A 22,852-nucleotide genomic window follows, 5' to 3' on the forward strand; every position below is an offset into this window, starting at 1 on the left:
TATGTCCAGAATGTGAGCAGTTTATTTTTTGATGCAATGTTCAGATATTCACAGAAGTATCTATAGCATAACACAATCATCCTAACCGGAAAAATGTAGGCTACATTTGTCCTAGCGCTGAGGAAAGATTGACGCAACACAAGCGGTCATATTTTCTAACTCTCGGCTGACATAAACTACACTATGAATTAGCTAATAGCAATTACTATTTACAATTAATCACATCACGGGTTTGCTCACGTTGATCAAAATAATTGAGTAAAACACTTTCTAGAAATCGAAAGTAATCCGACGATTAGTTTCAGCGCGCAGCCATGCATTTTTTTCCTCACAGAAACCGAAGATAATAACAGACAAGATGAGTTCGGTCTGTTTATAGTATGCACGTTGAAGGGGTGTGTCTACTGTCGTTCACATCCCACCATTCTTTCCAGAAGTCCTCAAAAAATGAGTGAACTCTTACTCACCTCATTTTGTTATAACATCTTTGGTCAGACGATTACGTGAAACCCAGAATGCATTGTATGTCAACAAACATGGCTCCATACACATAGCTGGAATTAGCTTAGCTCATCATAATCAGTATAACCTTCAAATAAGTATTTTACACACATAATATGTGCCCATTACAATCTATGCAAGAATCGGAATGCATGATTTGTCACCTAGAATTGAAAACATGTGAATAAAACAGTAAATACACAAATAATTACCACACAAAACATTTTCTGATGGTGATTTATTGATACAAGTGACGCATGCCGGCAGTCAATCACGTACCCTCTCACTCTGAGCCATTCAGTGTTGTTGTTTATGTATGTAGCTCGTGAGCTAAGCTGTAGCAAAAGCAATGTCTTTCAAAAGGAGACAACTCACAAATGTGGAAATTCTGGAGATTTTTTAAATTCTGACAATGAGTCTGAGTATGAAAGTCAGGAATCAGATTCTGACAGTGACAGTGAGGAGCTGCCCCCAACCTTGTAGCCATTGAGAACCCTGAATCTGAGGTTCCCTTGTCCACTGACGAAGTACCAGGTCCCTTTGAAGATGCTGGTGGTGATGGAGGCAGACCGACAGTGGATGAAGTACAAGAGTTCTGTGGTAGCTGGAAGGCCGCCAGCCATTTCACCCCTCCTGGCCCTGCTGTTTGCTTTGACGAGTCCCAGTCTGGAGTGCAACGCCCCTTGCCATTTCCAACTGAGGCAGAGTGCTTCAAGTTGTTTCTGACAGAGGAGCTCGTGGGAAACATAGTACAGGAGACCAATCGCTATGCCTTGGAGCTACAGGAGAAGAGAGAGCCAGGAGTGAGGGGGAAACTCGCTAAATGGGTGACAACCACAATTAGTGAAATGTATACCTTCCTGGTGACAGTCCTCCTCATGGGGATAGTAAAGAAGAACTCCCTAAGAGACTACTGGAGCACAGATCCTATGTTTGCAACTCCCTTCTTTGCCACCCTCTTTTCCCAAGACCGCTTCCTAATTCTGCTGCGATGCCTGCATTTCGTCAACAATGCTACTGCCATCCTAAGTGACCCGTTATACAAAATAAGAATTGTTCTTATCAGCCTGACATCAGCATTTGGTCGGGTCTTTGTGCCATACAAGGACCTATGCATTGATGAGTCCCTGATGTTATGGAAAGGTAGGCTGGCGTTCCGTCAATATATTCCCTCCAAAAGGCACAGGTTTGGGGTCAAGTTCTTTGTCATGTGCGACGTGAAGACAGGATATGTCCTGGATATTATAGTGTACACAGGGTCTACCACTGACATCAAACATTATGAGGGGCTTGGGGTGTCTGGGTCCGTGGTGATGACCATGCTGGCTCCTCATCTCGGCAAGGGACACACTTTGTACGTGGACAATTGGTACAGCAGTCCCACACTCTTCCAGCATCTGCTCTCCAACAGCACAGGGGCCTGTGGCACAGTCAGGTCGAACAGGAAGGGGATGCCGGCATTCGGATGCAGGAAGATGCAGAGAGGGGAGGTGGAGTTCCAGGAGAACGGTCAACAGCTGGCAGTAAAGTGGCATGACAAAAGAGACGTCCATGTCCTCTCCACTGTCCATACAGCAACCATGTCGGCCACAGGGAAGGTGGACCACCTGACGGGAGAGAGAAAGATAAAACCAGATTGTGTGCTAGACTATAACCTCAAAATGGGGGCCGTGGATAAGGCGGACATGATAAACAGCTTTGTGGAATGCACTCGGAAAACGACCAAGTGGTATAAGAAGATATTTTTCCAGCTGATCGACACTGCTGTCCTCAACGGCAGCATAGTTCACCGCCAACTAACAGGTGAGATGATTACTGAAACAGGTATTTTTGTAATTGGATGTACAGTTCACATACAAATCCATTATGCAATTACAGTGACAATATCTCACCAACCTACCCACTGCCTCATCATCCTCTAACTTTCCTCATCCTCCCCACTCCCTCATAGGTAAAGTAATTACCTACCAAAAATACAGAGAGAACCTCATGAGAGAGCTGTTGGAGGAGCACCACACCCCTCGGCGCCCCTCCACTGGGGGTCGCCCTGCTTTAGACAATCCCCACGCCTCACTGCACGGCATTTTCCCTGCAAAGTCCCTCAAACTGCTGCTCAAGGTAGTCGCACACGGAGGCACTGCAAAGTCTGCCTGTCTGGCGCCAGGAGACGTAAGCAGAGGAAGATGACAAAATACATGTGTTTAGCTTGTGATACACCTCTATGTATTTCACCATGCTTTGAGGAGTATCACATGCTCAAGCATTATTGAGCACATCTGCAGCAATAAGTGACTGACTGACCTGACAGGTGACTTGACAGGTGACCTGCCATGATACTATGCCTTTAGAGGTGGGGGTGGAAATGCAGTTGTTGTTCAGTCACTGCATGAATATTAAATATGGGTTATGCATATTACATTTTTGTCCTCTAGTAAAACAAGTTGTTGTTGAACCAACTACCAATACTTCAATAAAATAGACGACTATTACATATTGGCCTATGTGTTTTCTTGCTGTGTTTCCATCCAGTAAAACTGTTAAGGAGAGAACGTTAGCATACAAAAGCTGTCCTCAATCTTCAGCTCGAAAGATGTCCAGTTATGATATTGGCAAATACTGTTTGTGGTTTCTGAAAGTACAGAATAAAGAGGAATTATTAATTAGAATACAATATAAGGATATAGCAATAAAACAATATTACAAATAACATAATAAACACAGCTATAAAAATAGTTTATTGCATTGACAAAATCACAGATTTGAGTTATAACAGTAAGAAACTAACTTTTGAGCTCCACAAGGGGGGCAAGGCAGGGCAGAACAGAGCCATGCTGAATAGACCAAATAAACAAACCATGGTCATATGTTTTATTTTATTTAACTAGGCAAGTCATTTAACAGCAAATTATTATTTACCTATGATGGCCTACACCGGCCAAACTCGGACAACGCTGGGCCAATTGTGCGCTGCCCTATGGGTCTCCCAATCACAGCCAGTTGTGATACAGCCTGGATTTGAACCAGGGTGTCTGTAGTGATGCCTCTAGCACTGAGATGCAGTGCCTTTGAGCGCTGCGCCACTAGGGAGTCATAAGGCCATGTAGCTTCAAAATACAACACAAGCTAATACTTCTCCGACGCAACTAGCATTGTTTTACAGAGCTAATAGAAGAATGTAGCTAGCTACCTAAGCATGATTGAATATAACACCATGAAGGTGGGCCTCCCTATGGCTCAATTGGTAGAGCATGGTGTTTGCAACGCCAGGGTTGTGGGTTCGATTCCCACAGGGGGCCAGTACGGAAGAAAAAAAAAACGTATGAAATGTATTCATTCACTACTGTAAGTCGCTCTGGATAAGAGCGTCTGCTAAATGACTAAAATGAAAAGTTATAAAATGAGTAACGTCCCTCGCTTATAAGAAGTATACATTATTCTCGCTACGGCATACAGAAACTATTATAACGTAATAAGGCACTTACTTAGAAACGCAGCATGGATTTGAACCAGGGAGTCTGTAGTGACGTCTCTAGCACCGTGCTGTGCCTTTGACCGCTGCGCCACTAGGGAGTCATAAGGCCATGTAGCTTCAAAATACAACACAAGATAATACTTCTCTGACGCAATTAGCATTGTTTTACAGAGCTGATAGAAAAATGTAGCTAGCTACCTAAGCACGATTGAATATAACATAAAGGTTATAAAATGAGTAACGTTACCTCACGTGTCCGCGGTTATAAAGAATATACACAAATCTATTATGCTCCATACATACAGTACGCTACAATAGAAACGACATACATAAACTATTACAATGTAATAATGCACTTACTTTGATAGAAACGCACACATTTCCAAAGTTATTATTAGTAACGAAAACAATGAGGGCAACAGATGGAAAATGTGAACACGTGTGCAGATCCTTTTCTGACGGGAGATTAGCAAATGTCTGCAGACTTGAACTGCACAAACAATTGGAAAGTGCTTGGGGAATTTTGTCCGGGTCAGAAATGTCCCAAAAATGTAATTGTCCGCAAAAGTAAAAATGACTATTTTTATGTGAATGATTGAGGAGGCGGAACACACCTAAATTCAAACTGTTCTTAGAAAATAAAAACTTGTTAGAAAATCATTTGAAATTGAAGTTGAAACAGCCTATAAATAAAAACAGTCTGCGTGCTTTGGTTTGAGGGCAGCGCGGATTAAATGCACTGTTACGTAACAATCACATTCTGGAATGGAGAGAACATTCTAACATCACGTGCACAAAAAAACTCACGCTGTGGCAACCGTTAGAGATATTTGGAACTCACGCGTGAAAGGGTTAAAACAAGTCAAAATGAGGCTCAGTAGTGTGTGTGTGTGTGTGTGTGTGGCCTCCACGTGCCTGTATGACCTCCCTACAACGCCTGGGCATGCTCCTGATGAGGTGGCGGATGGTCTCCTGAGGGATCTCCTCCCAGACCTGGACTAAAGCATCCGCCAACTCCTGGACAGTCTGTGGTGCAACGTGGCGTTGGTGGATGGAGCGAGACATGATGTGTTCAATTGGATTCAGGTCTGGGGAACGGGCGGGCCAGACCATAGCATCAATGCCTTCCTCTTGCAGGGACTGCTGACACACTCCAGCCACATGAGGTCTAGCATTGTCTTGCATTAGGAGGAACCCAGGGCCAACCGCACCAGCATATGGTCTCACAAGGGGTCTGAGGATCTCATCTCGGTACCTAATGGCAGTCAGGCTACCTCTGGCGAGCACATGGAGGGCTGTGCGGCCCCCCAAAGAAATGCCACCCCACGCCATGACTGACCCACCGGTCATGCTGGAGGATGTTGCAGGCAGCAGAACGTTCTCCACGTCCTGCACGGTGTTGGGCTGTAAGCACAACCCCCACCTGTGGACGTCGGGCCCTCGTACCACCCTCATGGAGTCTGTTTCTGACCGTTTGAGCAGACACATGCACATTTGTGGCCTGCTGGAGGTCATTTTGCAGGGCTCTGGCAGTGCTCCTCCTGCTCCTCCTTGCACAAAGGCGGAGGTAGCGGTCCTGCTGTTGGGTTGTTGCCCTCCTACGGCCTCCTCCACGTCTCCTGATGTACTGGCCTGTCTCCTGGTAGCGCCTCCATGCTCTGGACACTACGCTGACAGACACAGCAAACCTTCTTGCCACAGCTCGCATTGATGTGCCATCCTGGATGAGCTGCACTACTTGAGCCACTTGTGTGGGTTGTAGACTCCGTCTCATGCTACCACTAGAGTGAAAGCACCGCCAACATTCAAAAGTGACCAAAACATCAGCCAGGAAGCATAGGAACTGAGAAGTGGTCTGTGGTCACCACCTGCAGAACCACTCCTTTATTGGGGGTGTCTTGCTAATTGCCTATAATTTCCACCTGTTGTCTATTCCATTTGCACAACAGCATGTGAAATTTATTGTCAATCAGTGTTGCTTCCTAAGTGGACAGTTTGATTTCACAGAAGTGTGATTGACTTGGCATTACATTGTGTTGTTTAAGTGTTCCCTTTATTTTTTTTGAGCAGTGTATTTTTTTTTTAACCTTTTTTAACTAGGTAAGTCAGTTAAGGACAAATTCTTATTTACGATGACGGCCAAACCCGGACGATGCTGGGCCAATTGTGCGCCACCCTATGGGATTCCCAATCACGGCCAGATGTGATACAGCCTGGATTCTAACCAGGGACTGTAATGATGCCTCTTGCACTGAGATGCAGTTCCTTGGACCGCTGCGCCACTTGGGAGCCCTATTATTTCATCCCAATTACCACTGACTATGTACTCGGAAGTATGTGTGTGTGTGTGTGTGTGTGTGTGTGTGTGTGAGATTAATTTTGCTGTGTGTGTGTGTGTTTATAGCCACCACTTCTGTTTTTATATCATTAGCTGAAGAAGGTACTACAGAGACATCCAGGTAGGCTGTGGTGGCCCTTCACCCAGACACTGTAGTAGTGAGGCGGGCACTGGGTTCAGAGAATATGGAGCACCCCCCCCGATTTATTAAGTAATTCACTTTTCTTGTTTTATTTGGGAAAAGGATCTAGGTCAGGCCTTTTATAGTGTGATACAGAGGAAAGAGAGAGGGAGAGAGATGTTATTTTATTAAAGTCACTGGCAGTGACAAACATGACAATCCATATGCTGGTATAACAGTGAATGAATGGTGAAACCATGTTCCTATAATTAACTTACCACCTGAGAATGTGTCAAGTTACATTGTGTTTCAGGTTGGCTGTATTGTCAGTTGTTTTGTGGTGAGGGGAAAACCTGTTTGCAGGTTTTTAATGGTGTTCAATAACGTTATTCCTGTGAAGAGAGATGTAGCAAGATAACAACCTTAACTCACACAGTCAATTCCACACTAGACAACCCATCTGTGTAGAGTTTCTATAGACACACTCTGCTAAATGGTGGCACTGTAGGCCTCACAATGGTCGCTGGTGCAGCTCAAATAGGTATGTATGGCTGCTTTTGTTTTATGTACCCCTACGTACTCAAAAGCGTACTTCAAAGTAATGGGTCAGACACACATCCTGCACTCTCTTTAGACTGTGAGTGTAGAGTCCTGCCTTACACTGGGACCTTTGAGTTTTTGACTAATTCAGGAAGGAAACCTATTGATTTCTGCCAAGCAGGGTCACCTTTTACCTACAGGAGAGCACAGGACACTGCTGCTGGCCTGGGGGGACTGGATAGAGGGAGCACGGGAGAGCGAGAGAGGTAGAAGGTGGGGTAGCTGGATGGAGGTTGACTATAGGCTAGGGTTGTCCCTGACAACAATTTTTGGTCGTCTGTTCTTTCAACCAATCGATTGGTCGAAATGTTTAAACCTGTGTTTTTTCCATATAGACACAACCAATATTTTTTTATAAAATCAACAGTGCATTCAGGAAGTATTCAGACCCTTTCACTTTTTACACATTTTGTTACATTACAGCCTTATTCTAAAATGGATTAAATTTTAAAAATCCATCAATCTACACACCCCCATAATGACAAAGCAAAAATGTGGTGCATTTTTATAAAAAAATAAAAAGCAAACACCTTATTTACTTAAGTATTCAGACCCTTTGCTATGATACTCAAAATAGAGTGCCGGTACATCCTGTTTCCATTGATCATCCTTGATGTTTCTACAGCTTGATTTGGAGTCCACCTGTGGTAAATTCAATTGATTGTACATCGTTTGGAAAGGCACACACCTGTCTGCAGGCCAGGTAGCTTAGGCCTAACCAGTTGTATGGGTAATCAGGTGCGTGTCCTTACCCAAGATTGACAGGAGCGCTCCAAACCAAAGACAATTAATAAATTGACAGCTTATAAATGGAATGAAACTTTATTTTTTCTCTCACAAGTGTAGTCTAGGTTGTGCGCTCTACAAACAATGTGTCCACTCCCACTATGACAATGGTAAAACTGTGGTGGTGATGATGATGATGAATGCATTAACAGAAATTACCATAACCAAACATTGTAGATTAGAAATGATGGTAATTAATGGTAAATGTACTACTGGTGTGCCATCCCTGTGGCCTCCGCAATGGATTAGTCCACTCACAGGCATGAATCAGACAAGTGTCTCGTGTGCCATAACATTTCATTTAATGTATTTACCACTGCTCGACTAAAACAATCTTGGTCGACCAACAGCCTATCGACTAAATTGGGTCAGCCCTACAGTAGGCAGCATTTATAGAGTGAAAGCATTGGAGAGTTTCATGTTTTATAAGTGGTGGGAAAAAGTAGCCAATTTGTCATACTTGAGTAAATGTACCTTTTTTTTTAAATATTCTTTTTTTATAGAAAATGACTCAAGTGAAAGTCACCCAGTAAAATACTACTTGAGTCAAAGTATTTGGTTTTAATAATAGTTAAGTATAATTTAGCAATTATTTACTTTTAATACTTATCAAAAGTATAAATGATTTCAAATTCCTTATAAAGCAAATCAGATGGCACTTTTTTACTTTTTTTTGACATCATTAACAAATGAAGCATGTGTGTTTAGTGAATCTGCCAGATCAGCGGCAGTAGGGATGACCAAGGATGTTCTTGATAATGCTTTGCATTCAAAATAAACAAATACTTTTCGGTCTCAGGGAAAATGTATGGATTAAAAAGTACATTATTTTCTTTACGAATGTAGTGAAGTATAAGTTGTCAAATTACAAATATTAAAGTACAGATGCAACAACAAAGTAAGTAGCACTTTAAACTAAACAATTGTTACTTGCGTTTTATTAGTTGCACTGGATCCGCATGGTATACATCGTCCACTAAATGTTTACTTGCAGGTTCCTTCTCGACAATGCACCAACAATAAGAAAAGAATACCAACAAAGTAAATGGCAGTAGACTAGAATAAACATTTTAGCATAAGAGATTACAAGTATTGTAGAAGGCCTAGTGAAGGATAAGAAGTGTGAGAATTAAGATGGAGTAGGCCTCTAATAGAGGGGATTTATAAATGGCTGGTTGATAGCAGCCAGGAGACATTGGAAAGAAGAGGAGAAGAGGGGGGAAAAAGCAATTCTGTGTAGGACTGTACCTCCCCTAGAAGTGACATGTTTTCAACTGTAAATCTATGTAAGTAGGGCAGTACCATGAGGTTGTTAGGCTAGCCTTTTTTAATGTTTTACCCTCTCACCGCTATAACTAACTGGTCCTATTTCATTCAGTTGACTCTGAATCTCAGTGAGCTGTGAGGCTGTTCAGACTGGGCCACTGCCCCAGATCCCCAAATCTCTCTAATCCCTCTGGGATTTAAGACACTAAATCCCCAGGGAGCCAGAGAGCTTGAAGAAACAACACTGGTGGCTTGGTGGTGCAGAGCCATATAGACAGAATATAGTGAACTAAATCCACCATCTTGGCTCCAAACACCCCCCCCCATGGCAAAATACTGTAGTTTTCATGTTTTATATTTTATACCCTTTCAGATAGACTTTACGGCAGTGTTTCCAAACAGGTGGAAAAAAAACACCAGGATATCAGCTCCAAGTGATTTTAGTTGAAAATCTGTTTCCAAGTATTCCCATGTGTAATCTGGCTATGTTTTTTTTTTAGAACCCAATTTATACAGTCCCATTTTTACCACATTCTTGCCAGGATAAGGCTTTTATATCTCCCGTGCACATGCAGGCAAGTTTAGGAGTGGGTGGACGTCTATTTGAATAAATCCATTAAATATACACATAACAAAGAAATCCATTAATTTGTTCTAGGCAGGTCCTAAGAAACATAAGTATAAAAAAAGTATTTTCAAAAGAATAGAATGGCACATTTTGAGATGAATGATGCTACATGACTGTGCCATGCACATGAAATCAATAGTTGTTTTCTTTAGGAATGACCCCATTTTAGTCGATTGGTCGGCCGAGATTTCTTTAGTCAAGCAGAAGCAAAAAAAGAGAGAAAATGAGGGTGTACAAGACACAGGTCTGATTCGTGCCTGTTTGGGTGGACTAATCCATTGTGGAGGCCGTGGGGATGGCACAGTCCATCACTCTGACATGTGCTATTGAAATAAGCATATTGTATATGCTTATATTACATAAGAGCAAGGGTCCAACACTTGTAAAAAATAATGTTATATAAGAAATGCGTTTTCTCCCGTGTTAGATAGCGGTTGCTGTCCACGGTTCTGAAACATCAGTGCGCTGTTGAAATGGTGCCTTTTCCTAGACCATGTTGCTATGTGCATTTATAGCAAAGTTACCCAGCATGTTGGAGGCAGAAGTGGAGTTGGGAGACAAGAAAATTAAGGCAAGGGCTGTTATCTAAGAAAAGTGAGGAGAGCGGAAACCCCACCTTCATTAGGTCTGTCATCAACAGCCTAACTGTTAAATGTGCCTGGCTTTATACATCTACAGAAATAAGACAGATCCTGCTTGTGTTGCCTGTTTGAGTGTTTGTTTAATAGCCTACTGATTCTGTGGGCACCAAACCTCATGCAACCATGTTGGCTGTTTTTAATCTTTGCTATGCTGGTATTGCTTATTTATTTATAGTTTACGCTTCCAAATTGTCCTAAAAATTATATTTAGAAAAATAACCCACATTTTTCTCGATCTCCTTATTGTCATCATTGTAAGTAATGTCATCATTAGTAGGCTTAGTGTAGCAGCCTTGTATAACCACCATTGAGCTGTAGGCCTAAGAGCGCATCCTGTTTAGTATTAATACTGTAACTTATTTTTATATTTTTATTTTTTTTAATTTTAGTCATTTAGCAGACGCTCTTATCCAGAGTGACTTACAGTAGTGAATGCATACATTTCATTTTTTTTTGTACTGGCCCCCCGTGGGAATCGAACCCACAACCCTGGCGTTGCACACACCATGCTCTACCAACTGAGCCACAGGGAAGACTACTTACTTACGCCTATGTAATATACGCCTATATTTCAATACTTATGAAGGCTACTGTGTCAATCATTCCTTCATTCATGTCATCACACAGCAAATGAGTCATTCATGATTTTGAAATGCAATCAAGCATTTTAGGTATAAAATAACAAACCGACCCTTGAATAATTGGCGTAAACAATTACATGTCGTCAATTGCATTCACAAATTCATGCTGCTGTTTTTAGTCTTTGCTGTTAATAAAGGCTTTCCCCCCCAAAAAAACATTGCAATGCTCTCTGTTACGCTTCTAATTTATTTTGTGTTTACGTTGTTCCCAATGGTCAGAAAAATGAATATTGTAATCTAACAGCACCTGTTTGCCATACATAATATGTACACCGCTTGCTCTTTACCAATAGTTTTTTCTTGATCTGCAGTATTTTCCACAATTAGTCAAATTTATTCCACACTTTTGACTTCCCCGTTTACCTCCTGCGCAGCCAAACATTCCCCTGTTTCGAGTTTGTCATGTCATCTGCATCCATTTTGCAGGTACGGTGTTCGGAGTTGAACAAATTTATTGATGCGATTATGATATGCTATAGGTTAGGCCCTATTGGTCACGTGTATTCAGACCCCTTTTTCCGCCTTTTTTTGTTACGTTACAGCCTTATTCTAAATTAAATACTTAAAATAAAAAATCTCCCCTCATCAATTTACACAACCTACCCAAATAACACACATTTTTGTTCATTAAACAGGCAACACACTTAGGCTACCCTGCTCTGTGTGTGTGTACCAAAAGTTTGAACGCACCTACTCATTCCAGGGTTTTTCTTTATTTGTACTATTTTCCACATTGTAGAATAATAGTGACGACATCAAAACTATGAAATAAAACCATATGGAATCATGTAGTAACCAAAAAAGTGTTTTCTATTTGAGATTCTAAACAGTAGCCACCCTTTGCCTTGACAGCTTTGCACACTCTTGGCATTCTCTCAACCAGCTTCATGAGGTAGTCTCCTGGAATGCATTTCAATTAGCAGGTGTGCCTTGTTAATATGTGGAATTTCTTTCCTCAATGTGTGTGGTGGAATTATTGTAGAAACCTAAACAATCAGACTTTATTATTTCATTACTGCAGTAATGGAGCTGGTCGGTGATCACTGAGAACTCAACGAGCTGGTTTCAGCCACAACATTTTATAGCAAACGTCCATCTGCCTTCAGTCTACATGACAAACAACAGATGTATGGAATGGGTCACAAGGTTAAGATTTGTATGAAAGATACTTTTAATTCACAGCAGACAGTATCTGCTGTAAAAATTGTCCTCATTGTGTAGAGACCAGGGTCTGGTCCCCCAACTCGATACTGGAGCCATCGCCCCCTGATACCCCAGTACAGAAACATTAACTCATGCTCTGGAATGCGGTATCACCCAAAGACATCGGAAATCTCCTGTCAGTGTTAAATCCCCCAGAGGCCCACTTTCAGTTCATACAGACACAATAGCGTTATAAGAACCCTCTATTCTGTTGCATAAAACAATCAGTTGATGCAATAAAAGTATTAGAATGTAATCTTGTAATTTCTCTCATGGGTTTGAGCCAATCAGTTGTGTTGTGACAAGGTAGAGGTGGTATACAGAAGATGGCCCTATTTGGTAAAATACCAAGTCTATATTATGGCACAAACAGCTCAAATAAGCAAAGAGAAAGGACAGTCCATTACTTTAAGACATGGTCAGTCAATCCGGGAAAATTTCAAGAACTTTTAATGTTTCCTTAACTTCTCTAGGGCCGGCGGGACGAAATCGTCCCACCTACGTAACAGCCAGGGGAATCCTGTGGCGCGTTATTCAAATACCTTAGAAATGCTATTACTTCAATTTCTCAAACATATGACTATTTTACACCATTTTAAAGACAAGACTCTCGTTAATCTAACCACACTGTCCGATTTCAAAAAGGCTTTACAGCGAAAGCAAAACATTAGATTATGTCAGCAGAGTACCCAGCCAGAAATAATCAGACACCCATTTTTCAAGCTAGCATATAATGTCACAAAAACCCAGAAGACAGCTAAATGCAGCACTAACCTTTGATCTTCATCAGATGACACACCTAGGACATTATGTTATACAATACATGCATGTTTTGTTCAATCAAGTTCATATTTATATCAAAAACCAGCTTTTTACATTAGCATGTGACGTTCAGAACTAGCATACCCCCCGCAAACTTCCGGTGAATTTACTAAATTACTCACGATAAACGTTCACAAAAAGCATAACAATTTTAAGAATTATAGATACAGAACTCCTCTGTCCGATTTTAAAATGGCTTTTCGGTGAAAGCACATTTTGCAATATTCTCAGTAGATAGCCCGGCATCACAGGGCTAGCTATTTAGACACCCAGCAAGTTTAGCACTCACCAAAGTCAGATTTACTATAAGAAAAATTTTATTACCTTTGGTGTTCTTCGTCAGAATGCACTCCCAGGACTTCTACTTCAATAACAAATGTTGGTTTGGTTCAAAATAATCCATAGTTATATCCAAATAGCGGCGTTTTGTTCGTGCGTTCAAGACACTATCCGAAAGGGTAAATAAGGGTTACGAGCATGGCGCATTTCGTGACAAAAAAATTCTAAATATTCCATTACGTACTTCAAAGCATGTCAACCGCTGTTTAAAATCAATTTTTATGCAATTTTTCTCGTAAAAAAGCGATAATATTCCGACCGGGAATCTGCATTTAGGTAAACAGACGAAAGAAAATAAAGCATGGGGTCGACTCGGGCACGCGCCTAAGCCCATAGTACTCTGATCGGCCACTTGCCAAAAGCGATAATGTGTTTCAGCCAGAGGCTGCCTCGATATCGTTCAGCTTTTTCCCGGGCTCTGAGAGCCTATGGGAGCCGTAGGAAGTGTCACGTTAGAGCAAAGATCCTCAGTCTTCAATAAAAAGAGCCCAGATGAACAACAACTTGTCAGACAGGCCACTTCCCATATAGAATCCTCTCAGGTTTTTGCCTGCCATATAAGTTCTGTTATACTCAAACACCATTCAAACAGTTTTTAAGCCAATAATTATATGCATATTCTAGTTACTGGGCAGGAGTAGTAACCAGATTAAATCGGGTACGTTTTTTATCCGGCCGTGTCAATACTGCCCCCTACCCCCAACAGGTTAAGTGCAGTCGCAAAAACCATCAAGCGCTATGATGAAACTGGCTCTCATGAGGACCGCCACAGGAAAGGAAGACACAAAATTGATCTCTGCTGCAGAGGATAAGTTCATTAGCGTTACCAGCCTCAGAAGTTGAGGTGTGATGGTGTGGGGGTGCTTTTTTGTTGTTGTTGCTGGTGAGACTGTTTGCGATTTTAGAATTCAAGGCACACTTAACCAGTATGGCTACCACAGCATTCTGCAGCGATACGCCACCTACCCCATCTAGTTTGCACTTAGTGGGACTATCATTTGTTTTTCAACAGGACTATAACACACCACCAGGCTGTGTAAGGGCTACTTGACCAATAAGGAGAGTGATGGAGTGCTGCATCAGATGACCTGGCCTCCATGATCAACCGACCTCAACCCAATTGAGATTGTTTGGGATGAGTTGGCTGGTTTTCCTTCACTCTGCGGTCCAACAAGTGCTCAGCATATGTAAACTCCTTCAAGACTGTTGGGAAAGCATTCCAGGTGACTACCTCATGAAGTTGGTTGAGAGAATGCCAAGAGTGTGCAAAGCTGTCGTCAAGGTGAAGGGTAGCTACTTTGAAGAATCTCAAATATTGTGATTGAACACTTTTCTGGTTACTATGTGATTCCATATGTACTTTTTCATAGTTTTGATGTCTTCACTATTATTCTACAATGTAGAAAATAGTAAAAATTAACACTTGAATGAGTGGGTGTGTAAACTTTTGGTGTGTGTACTACCGTTCAGAAGTTTGGGGTCACTTAATGTCTTTTTTTTTTCTTTAAAGAAAAGCACTTTATTATTATATTTTTTTTTGTCTATTTTAAAATAACATCAAATTGATCAGAAATACAGTGTAGACATTTAATGTGTAAATGACTATTGTAGCTGTAAACGGTTGCTTTTTAATGGATCATCTACGTAGGTGTACAAAGGCCCACTTCTTTTTATTGGCCAGTCTGAGATATGGCCTTTTCTTTGCAACTCTGCCTAGAAGGCCATCATTCTGGAGTCCCCTCTTCACTGTTGATGTTGAGACTGGTATTTTGCGGGTACTGTTTAATGAAGCTGCCAGTTGAGGACTTGTGAGGCTTCTGTTTCTCAAACTAGATACTCTAATGTACTTGCCCTCTTGCTCAGTTGTGCGCCAGGGCCTCCCACTCTTTATATTCTGGTTAGAGCCAGTTTGCGCTGTTCTGTGACGGGAGTAGTACACAGCGTTATAAGAGATCTTCAGTTCCTTGGCTATTTCTCGCATGGAACAGCCTTAATTTCTCAGAACAAGAATAGACTGACGAGTTTCAGAAGAAAGTTCTTTGTTTCTGGCCATTTTGAGCCTGTAATCGAACCAACAAATGCTGATGCTGCAGTTTTATTGCTTCTTTAATCAGAACAACAGTTTTCAGCTGTGCTAACATAATTGCAAAAGGGTTTTCTAATTATCAATTGGCCTTTTTTTTTCAATCATAAACTTGCATTAGCTAACACAACGTGCCATTGGAACACAGGAGTGATGGTTGCTAATAATAGGCCTCTACACCTAGGTAGATATTCCATAAAAAAAATCAGTTTCCAGCTACTTTAGTCAATTACAACATTAACAATGTCTACATTGTATTTCTGATCAATTTGATATTTTAATGGACAAAAAATGTGTTCTTTCAAAAACAAGGACATTTGTAAGTGACCCCAAACTTTTGAGTATGTATGTATCACACATTTGTCATCTTTTCGTTGCTATAGATGCGACGCAGTCGTTCTTTCTTTATATTCTGTTGCCAATGCTCGGTGGCAATGTTCTTATCCTTTGCTTGCGGATAGCTAGCCAGCTAGCTACGGCTACACAGTCACTACCTCTGCATCCAGAATAACAGCAAAGTTTATTCTGTTGCATTTGTTTAAGCTGTTTATCCCGCTTATACCACAGTTGCCAAAGAAAACAATACTAAGCCCACATTTACCGGTAGAAATATATATTTTTCATTTGTATAAGGAAATTCATACTTTCTCATCTTTTGGTTGCTATAGATGCGATCTGGTCGTTCAATATTTATGGGCGCGACCCAGTCGTTTTTTTTCCTTTATGTTCCGTTGCCTTGCTCGCTGGCAACGTTCTTATGCCTTGCTTGCCAGCTAGCTACAGCTAACAGTCCTCGTTGGACCTGCGTTTACAATGTATCCAATTTCAGTTTGTGTGGCTGTTGGTTTAGCTTTCCGTAACTTTGTAGCAAGTACGGTCTGTATGTATAGGCGCATATTGCTTCATGATTGCAAGGTGTACCGATATCTGTTTTATGTAAATGTAAAATGTTTTTAATATCCATTCTAGCATTCCCTTCTAGCCAATCAGAAACAAGTATTCAACAATGCAGTGGTATAACGAAAAATATAGCAGAATAAGATGCCAATAATAACTTTCTCACACAACTTGCGTCACGGCAACATGTTAACTGCTGTCATATACAGTGATATTTTGAAACGGAGCCCACTTTTCACCTCTTAATTACACTCACTCCGCTTTGTTAGGGAGCAGGTGTAGGGTCATTTTTTATATTGAGTACTTTCATCATGATACCTATTTTAATTTGTTTTGAAAATAATGGCATTCTATATTTTCAAAAGCATTCAGGTCTCGTGCTCATATTTCACAACTGCCGCAAGCTAATAGGTCTATACTTGATTTAGGCTACGTTATTGCACGCTAAATGTTTCTGATCAGGGATGGTATAGCTCATCTAGTCAGCGACAAACAGATGAGCTATACCACTTCCGCTTATTTGCCCAGCCAGCGAATTAACCAAATATACAGACAGAGCTTCAGTGAAACAGACAAGTCGCAGGCTTTTGGTCGGGAGTAGCCCTAGGCTACTACGTGACTGAATAGCAAAATAATCAAGTTGTTGAGGTACATAACATGCTGGCAACTGAGCCAGCTAGACAAGATGGTCATCAGCAGCACACACCTCATCTCGGCTAACTTTTCCACACCCTAATTGTAGCCTAACCAGTATCCCAATGGTGCAAAATCTATCTGCATACTTACCTTTTTGGTTGAAAGAGAAATCGGACGATTGATTTATCAAGACGAGTCCCCACGCTTGTCCCAAAGCAGCGCGAAGCGTTGATGAAATAGTTGAACACACGCGGTCGGCCATGTTCTATAACAATTGGATGGCTTTGGGAGTTTCCGTAAGCTAGTTTTGATGCCTTCAATTTCATTAGCCTACTTTATTCCAATATTTTCGGCATTCAGTGATATTTATTCCCACCGTAATTCTTTACGGAGCCATCCAGTTGTAGTTATGAAAAGTGTGTGGTGGGCTATGTGAAAAGAAGGGTGAAGTGACATGCCTCCCAAAGTTTGGATCTGGCAGGAGGATAGTAGTAACGGGTGTGTGTGCCAATGCCGCCTCAGCATTAGTTAGTTCGGTTGGCCGGGGGGAAAAAAAGTTGAATCCTTCCAGAAAGAAAATTTGGCGAGATGCTTGGTGTAAAAACGTCTTGGTTTGAAAGGTATATTAAAAGCAGGAGAGAGACATTAATGTATTTTCGAAAATAGAATGGACAATGTCTATCTACTTATCCATTTCATTATTTCAATCCATTCTATTTCTATCCATGATTCCACATCTGTTCTGCTCTTCAGTGGTAGTCCTTAGCCTGACCCTCGACCCAGATGTACGTAGCCTAGCGACTAGCCTTCTGTTTAGTGAGCTGGATTGAGCCTCCTTATCGACTTGCTCTCTGACGCAATCAGCTCTTGTTGTGACGCCGTCCCCTTTGCCTCGGCTCCACTTCAAACGTGTCCATGACTAACACAGCGATAAGGTAACCCTCAACCTGCTCCACTCAATTCACTCAGGAAAAAAAGCAAGAGGCCCTGTTCTGATACTTTTTAAAATGCTTCCTTTTTCCATCTTTCCTCCCTTCCGTCCTAACTTGAGGTCATCACTGATCTCAAACTATCGGATCGATGAAAGCAAGGATCTAGTAGATGGCTAGGCCTACATGGTGATGCCCTCTAGTGAGGGGAGGAGCTGAAGATGCGTTTTACAAGTACAGAAACTGCCTTATACCTCTCTGCTCCTCTCAGGGGCCTCTGGGAAATTTAGCAGTGAGGTAGAATGAGGGTTTCTGCGTTGACTGGTTGGGCATGTGGATTAAGTGGGAGATGGGATGGAGTGGAGGAAGACATGTAAAGATAGGAACCCAGCTCATTATACTGTTCCTATATTTGGCCTACTTGCCCCTTCATACCCTCAATCTCCCCCTCCTTTTCTGTCTTCATGAGGGAAGTCATCTTATGCGTGCATCCATCCCTGTCTGTCGACAGCACGTGTGTGTGCTATGCCTTCCTCCGTGGTTGTCATAGAAACGTTAGAAGGACATCTTCCTCATAGGGTTCTGGGTTCATGTGTTGGAATGGATAACGAACGAGATAAGCCTTTGTTTCTCGGATCAGGCTATTCATCGATTTGCCCTTAAGGGCAATATCACCACTTCTCAATCTCTAGCACCATACCAGTGTCTATGTATGTGAAAACACTTTCTATGATCTGTGGTTGAAAAAACAAAAGTTCTTAAAAATATATATTTTTTTTGAAACGTGCAACCAGTTTCTAGCCAGAGGGAGGGTATTTTCTTGCTCGCCAGCACAAATCTGTAATTTTGAATATCATTTGTTTTAAAATGTTAAGACTTGATGTCATCGGGTATACCTTTTTTTATTTTTATTTGTATTTATTTTTTAACTACAAAATGTATAAACATGCCATTTTCACAAATGTGGACACTGGTATGGTGCTAGAGATGATGAATATGAGGTTGAAAATCAAATCACATTTCAGAACTTGACAGGCCTGCACAGAGCCCTGACCTCAACCCCATCGAACACCTTTGGGATGAATTGGAACGCCGACTGCGAGCCAGGCCTAATTGCCTGATCTTACCAACACTCTTGTGGCTGAATGGAAGCAAGTCCCCGGAGCAACGTTTCAACGTCTAGTGGAAAGCCTTTCCAGAAGAGTGGAGGCTGTGATAGCAGAAAGGGGGGGGACCAACTCCATATTAATGCCCATGATTTTGGAAGGAAATAATTAGGAATAAAGTGACAGATAATAAACTCCTGACAAGTTGGCGCAAAAAGGGTCAATGCAGATCGTCCGTGTAGCTATTTGCTTAACTATTTAGTGGTCTTATGGCTTGGGGGTAGAAGCTGTTCAGGGTTCTGTTGCTTCGGCGTCTTTTGGCTTTCAGTTTCATATGGGTATCAGCTCCATTATAGCAATGTGGAATATCATCGTAGCTTTCTTATTTGGAGACATTTTTTATACTGTAGCTTTAAAGATGGATGTATGGAATCAAATGTTCTTGGTGGCGTACACATGTTTTTCAGATGTTATCACGGGTGTCGCGAAATGCGTATTTTCCTTACTCCAACAGTGCAGTAATACCTAACAATGCAAAGCAATAGAGCCCCACAGTGGAGGTGTCATAACAGGGAAATGGTTACAATCGCTATTCCACCGTTTTTCCAATAGGGGATTTTAGAAACACTTAAAATAAGGACTGTTTCATGTCGGTTTACCCTGGCATGACATTTTGATAACTGTGTAAATCTTTCTCGCAGATAAGGTGACTTTATCATTTTTATTTTAATCATTATTTTAGTTTTACCACCCCAACAGATCCACAGATGATGCAATCTCTATTGCACTCAACACTGCCCTTTCCCACCTGGACAAAAGGAACACCTATGTGAGAATGCTATTCATTGAGTAAAGCTCAGCGTTCAACACCATAGTGTCCTCAAAGCTCATCACTAAGCTAAGGACCCTGGGACTAAACACCTCCCCCTGCATCTGGATCCTGGACTTCCTGACAGGGCACCCCACAGGTGGTAAGGGTAGGTATCAACACATCCGCCACGCTGATCCTCAACACGGGGGGCCCCTCAGGGGTGCGTGCTCAGTCCCCTCCTGTACTCCCTGTTCACTCATGACTGCATGGCCAGGCACAACTCCAACAACATCACGTTTGCCGATGACCCAATAGTGGTAGGCGTTATCACCAACAACGATGAGACAGCCCATAGGGAGGTGGTCAGAGACCTGGCTGTGTGATGCCAGGACAACAATCTCTCCCTGAACGTGATCAAGACAAAGGAGATGATTGTCGAATACAGAAAAAGGAGGACCGAGCACGTCCCCATTCTCATCGACGGGGCTGCAGTGGAGCAGGTTGAGAGCTTCAAGTTCCATGGTGTCCACATCACAACAAACTATCATGGTCCAAACACACCAAGACAGTTGTGAAGAGTGCAAGACAATGCCTACTCCCCCTCAGGAGACTGAAAAGATTTGGCATGTGTCCTCAGATCCTCAAAAGGTTCTACAGTTGCACAATCGAGAGCATCCTGACTGGTTGCATCACTGCCTGGTATGGCAACCGCTCAACCTCCGACCACAAGGCACTACAGAGGGTTGTGTGTACGGCCCAGTACATCACTGGGGCCAAGCTTCCTGCCATCCAGGACCTCTATACCAGGCGGTGTCAGAGGAAGGCCCTATTGTTAGACTCTGGCCACCCTAGTCATAGACTGTTCTCTCTGCTACCGCACGGCAAGTGGTACATGAGAGCCAAGTCGTGGTCCCAAAAGGCTTCTTAACAGTTTCTACCCCCAAGCCATATGACTCCTGAACAGCTAATCAAATGGCTACCGATACCACTCTTTTACGCTGCTGCTACTCTCTGTTTATAATCTATGCGTAGTCACTAACTCTACCTACATGTACATATTACCTCGACTAACCGGTGCCCCCGCACATTGACTCTGTACCCATACCATACCCCCAGTATATAGCCTCGCTTGTTATTTTACTGCTGCTGTTTTAATTATTTGATACTTTATTTTCTACTTAGCTATTTTTTTATATTTTTTACTTAACACTTGTTTTACTTTTTTTTTCTTATAGCATTGTTGGTTAAGGGCTTCACGCTAAGGTCTACACCTGTTGTATTCGCTGCATGTGACAATTTGATTTGCTATTTATTTGCGCTCAGATTCAAAAATCCTAATTAGCATCAATGTAGACGTCATGCAAGACTACAAATCCCTGCAAGCTCCTGTATGTCATCTTTAGCTGACACCTTTGCTAACAGGTATTGTCAATTTTAAAGATGTTGCCAATTTATACCGTACCACATTTTAGTTAACATTAGTTAATCCAGAGAGATTCTTACCTTTGTCTCAGTTCGGCAGTCTCGTCCAGATCATGGCATTTGTAGTTTTTTTCTGATAGCCACATTAGCATTTCGTTTTGGGAAGGTAAATACAGGCATATTGATGAAAGGCAACTTGTCCTAGAGAGATTTACACGGTTATCAAAACGTCAAACCAGGATAAGCCTATATGAAACGCAGCCCTTATTTGAAGTGTTTATAAAATCCTCTGAGAAAAAGGAGTGGTGAAAAATGATTGATACAATTTATAAATATACATGTTTGCCCTTAATTAGAATGAGGAGCCTTATATGCAATGTCTCAAAAGCAGTGATCTATTACTGATACTGTAAAAGTTATTGATTGGGTTTCTAAAGTTGAGCTGAGATCTTTGAAAACAAGATTTTATTTTTTTTTGTAATGTTTTACCATCTGTTTTGTAGAGATTGTGTGCCTGCGTGTGTGTGTTTACGCACGCGTGTGTTTCTGTGTGTGAGGGAGAGACCTGTCTTCCCACTAATCCCAGGGTAAAGTGGCTTATTTAGCTCCCCAGCCCACCCCGGTCTTGAGGAAATGGAGAAACCATAAACCAGACAGCCAGCCTCATGGGCTTTCCGCTGGCCTGGGCCGCGCAGCAAAGTGCTGAGTGTGTCAGCGTTTTTGTGTGTGTGTGTGTGTGTACTCTGCACATCACACACACTTAGAGATACAAAGAGCCCCCATCTGAAAAGCCTCTTTGACCGACAGTTCCGTGTTTATGTATAGATACTCTCTCATGAAAATACACTCTTTTGACAAGAATGACATCTGTGTGTGTGTTTTATGAATCTGAATAAGATTAACCTACCACTCCATATTTGCCAAAGACACACACCACTCACTTTCCTGTCCACTTCATTCTCATTGAGGGTGATATTTTAAACAAATCATTTTTAAAATGTCTGTAGCAAATTCAGTTTAAATTCCATGGTGCATATGTAGAAATTCCACTCTCATGCCGAGGACGAAGATGTCTTGTTTTTTTCCTTATTTGTTCTGTTGCCCCTTTATTGTTCCTCAAGCAAGGGGGAGGCCGATGACATGAAGACTTCCCATCAAGCCAACTCCTTGACGTCGGCAGTGTCTAAAAGAAACACTAGTTTTCTCTTCTTTACCCTTTAGTGTGTGTGCACGTCACTGTGTTTATACTTGGGATATCGCTTTTCAACAGGAAAAGGACGTCTCGGGGATTCAGGGAGGGTAAGCTGATCCTAGATCTGTGCCTCAGGGCAACTTCCACTGGGAGCCATGTCTGCTGCTGCAGCTGAATACTATCGGTTCACATTTGTCTTGTTTTTCACACACTCAATTTGCATCGTTCCATGTGGTGTTCTCTGTTGAGGTCTTCTCCGGTCCAACAAGTTGGGACCCGTTCCAAAATGGACCCGGGGCTTACTCAAATAACAATTTTAAAATCTGGAAACCCAGTCCGAACAGACCCGAGGACAACCAGACCTGGCCCCGTATAGACCGGGTCGTGTCCAGATCCGATCCAAGTGAGGGAAGCGGCA

At 42.0% G+C, this 22,852-nt stretch overlaps 2 protein-coding genes and 1 long non-coding RNA gene across 6 annotated transcripts in view; 2 read left to right on the forward strand and 1 right to left on the reverse strand.

Moving 5' to 3' along the window:
- The window catches only part of LOC106568937 (SPRY domain-containing SOCS box protein 4), a 128,576-nt gene that overhangs the window by 31,212 nt on the left and 74,512 nt on the right, over window positions 1–22,852 (forward strand). The gene's annotated exons all lie outside the window — the stretch shown is intronic.
- LOC123726916 (piggyBac transposable element-derived protein 4-like) lies at window positions 1,545–2,688 on the forward strand. The gene is made up of 2 exons (XM_045695158.1): window positions 1,545–2,304; window positions 2,453–2,688. Exons 1-2 carry the CDS (start codon window positions 1,632–1,634, stop codon window positions 2,686–2,688), a joined length of 909 nt encoding a protein of 302 aa, XP_045551114.1. The 5' UTR covers window positions 1,545–1,631.
- LOC123726657 (uncharacterized) lies at window positions 2,926–4,701 on the reverse strand. The gene is made up of 3 exons (XR_006758743.1): window positions 4,334–4,701; window positions 3,984–4,064; window positions 2,926–3,130 (listed from the first exon to the last, which is right to left on the reverse strand). It is a non-coding gene; the product is annotated as an uncharacterized lncRNA (long non-coding RNA).

Source organism: Salmo salar, chromosome ssa14 (assembly GCF_905237065.1).
Source record: "Salmo salar chromosome ssa14, Ssal_v3.1, whole genome shotgun sequence".
In the NCBI taxonomy this organism is placed as follows: Eukaryota; Metazoa; Chordata; class Actinopteri; order Salmoniformes; family Salmonidae; genus Salmo; species Salmo salar.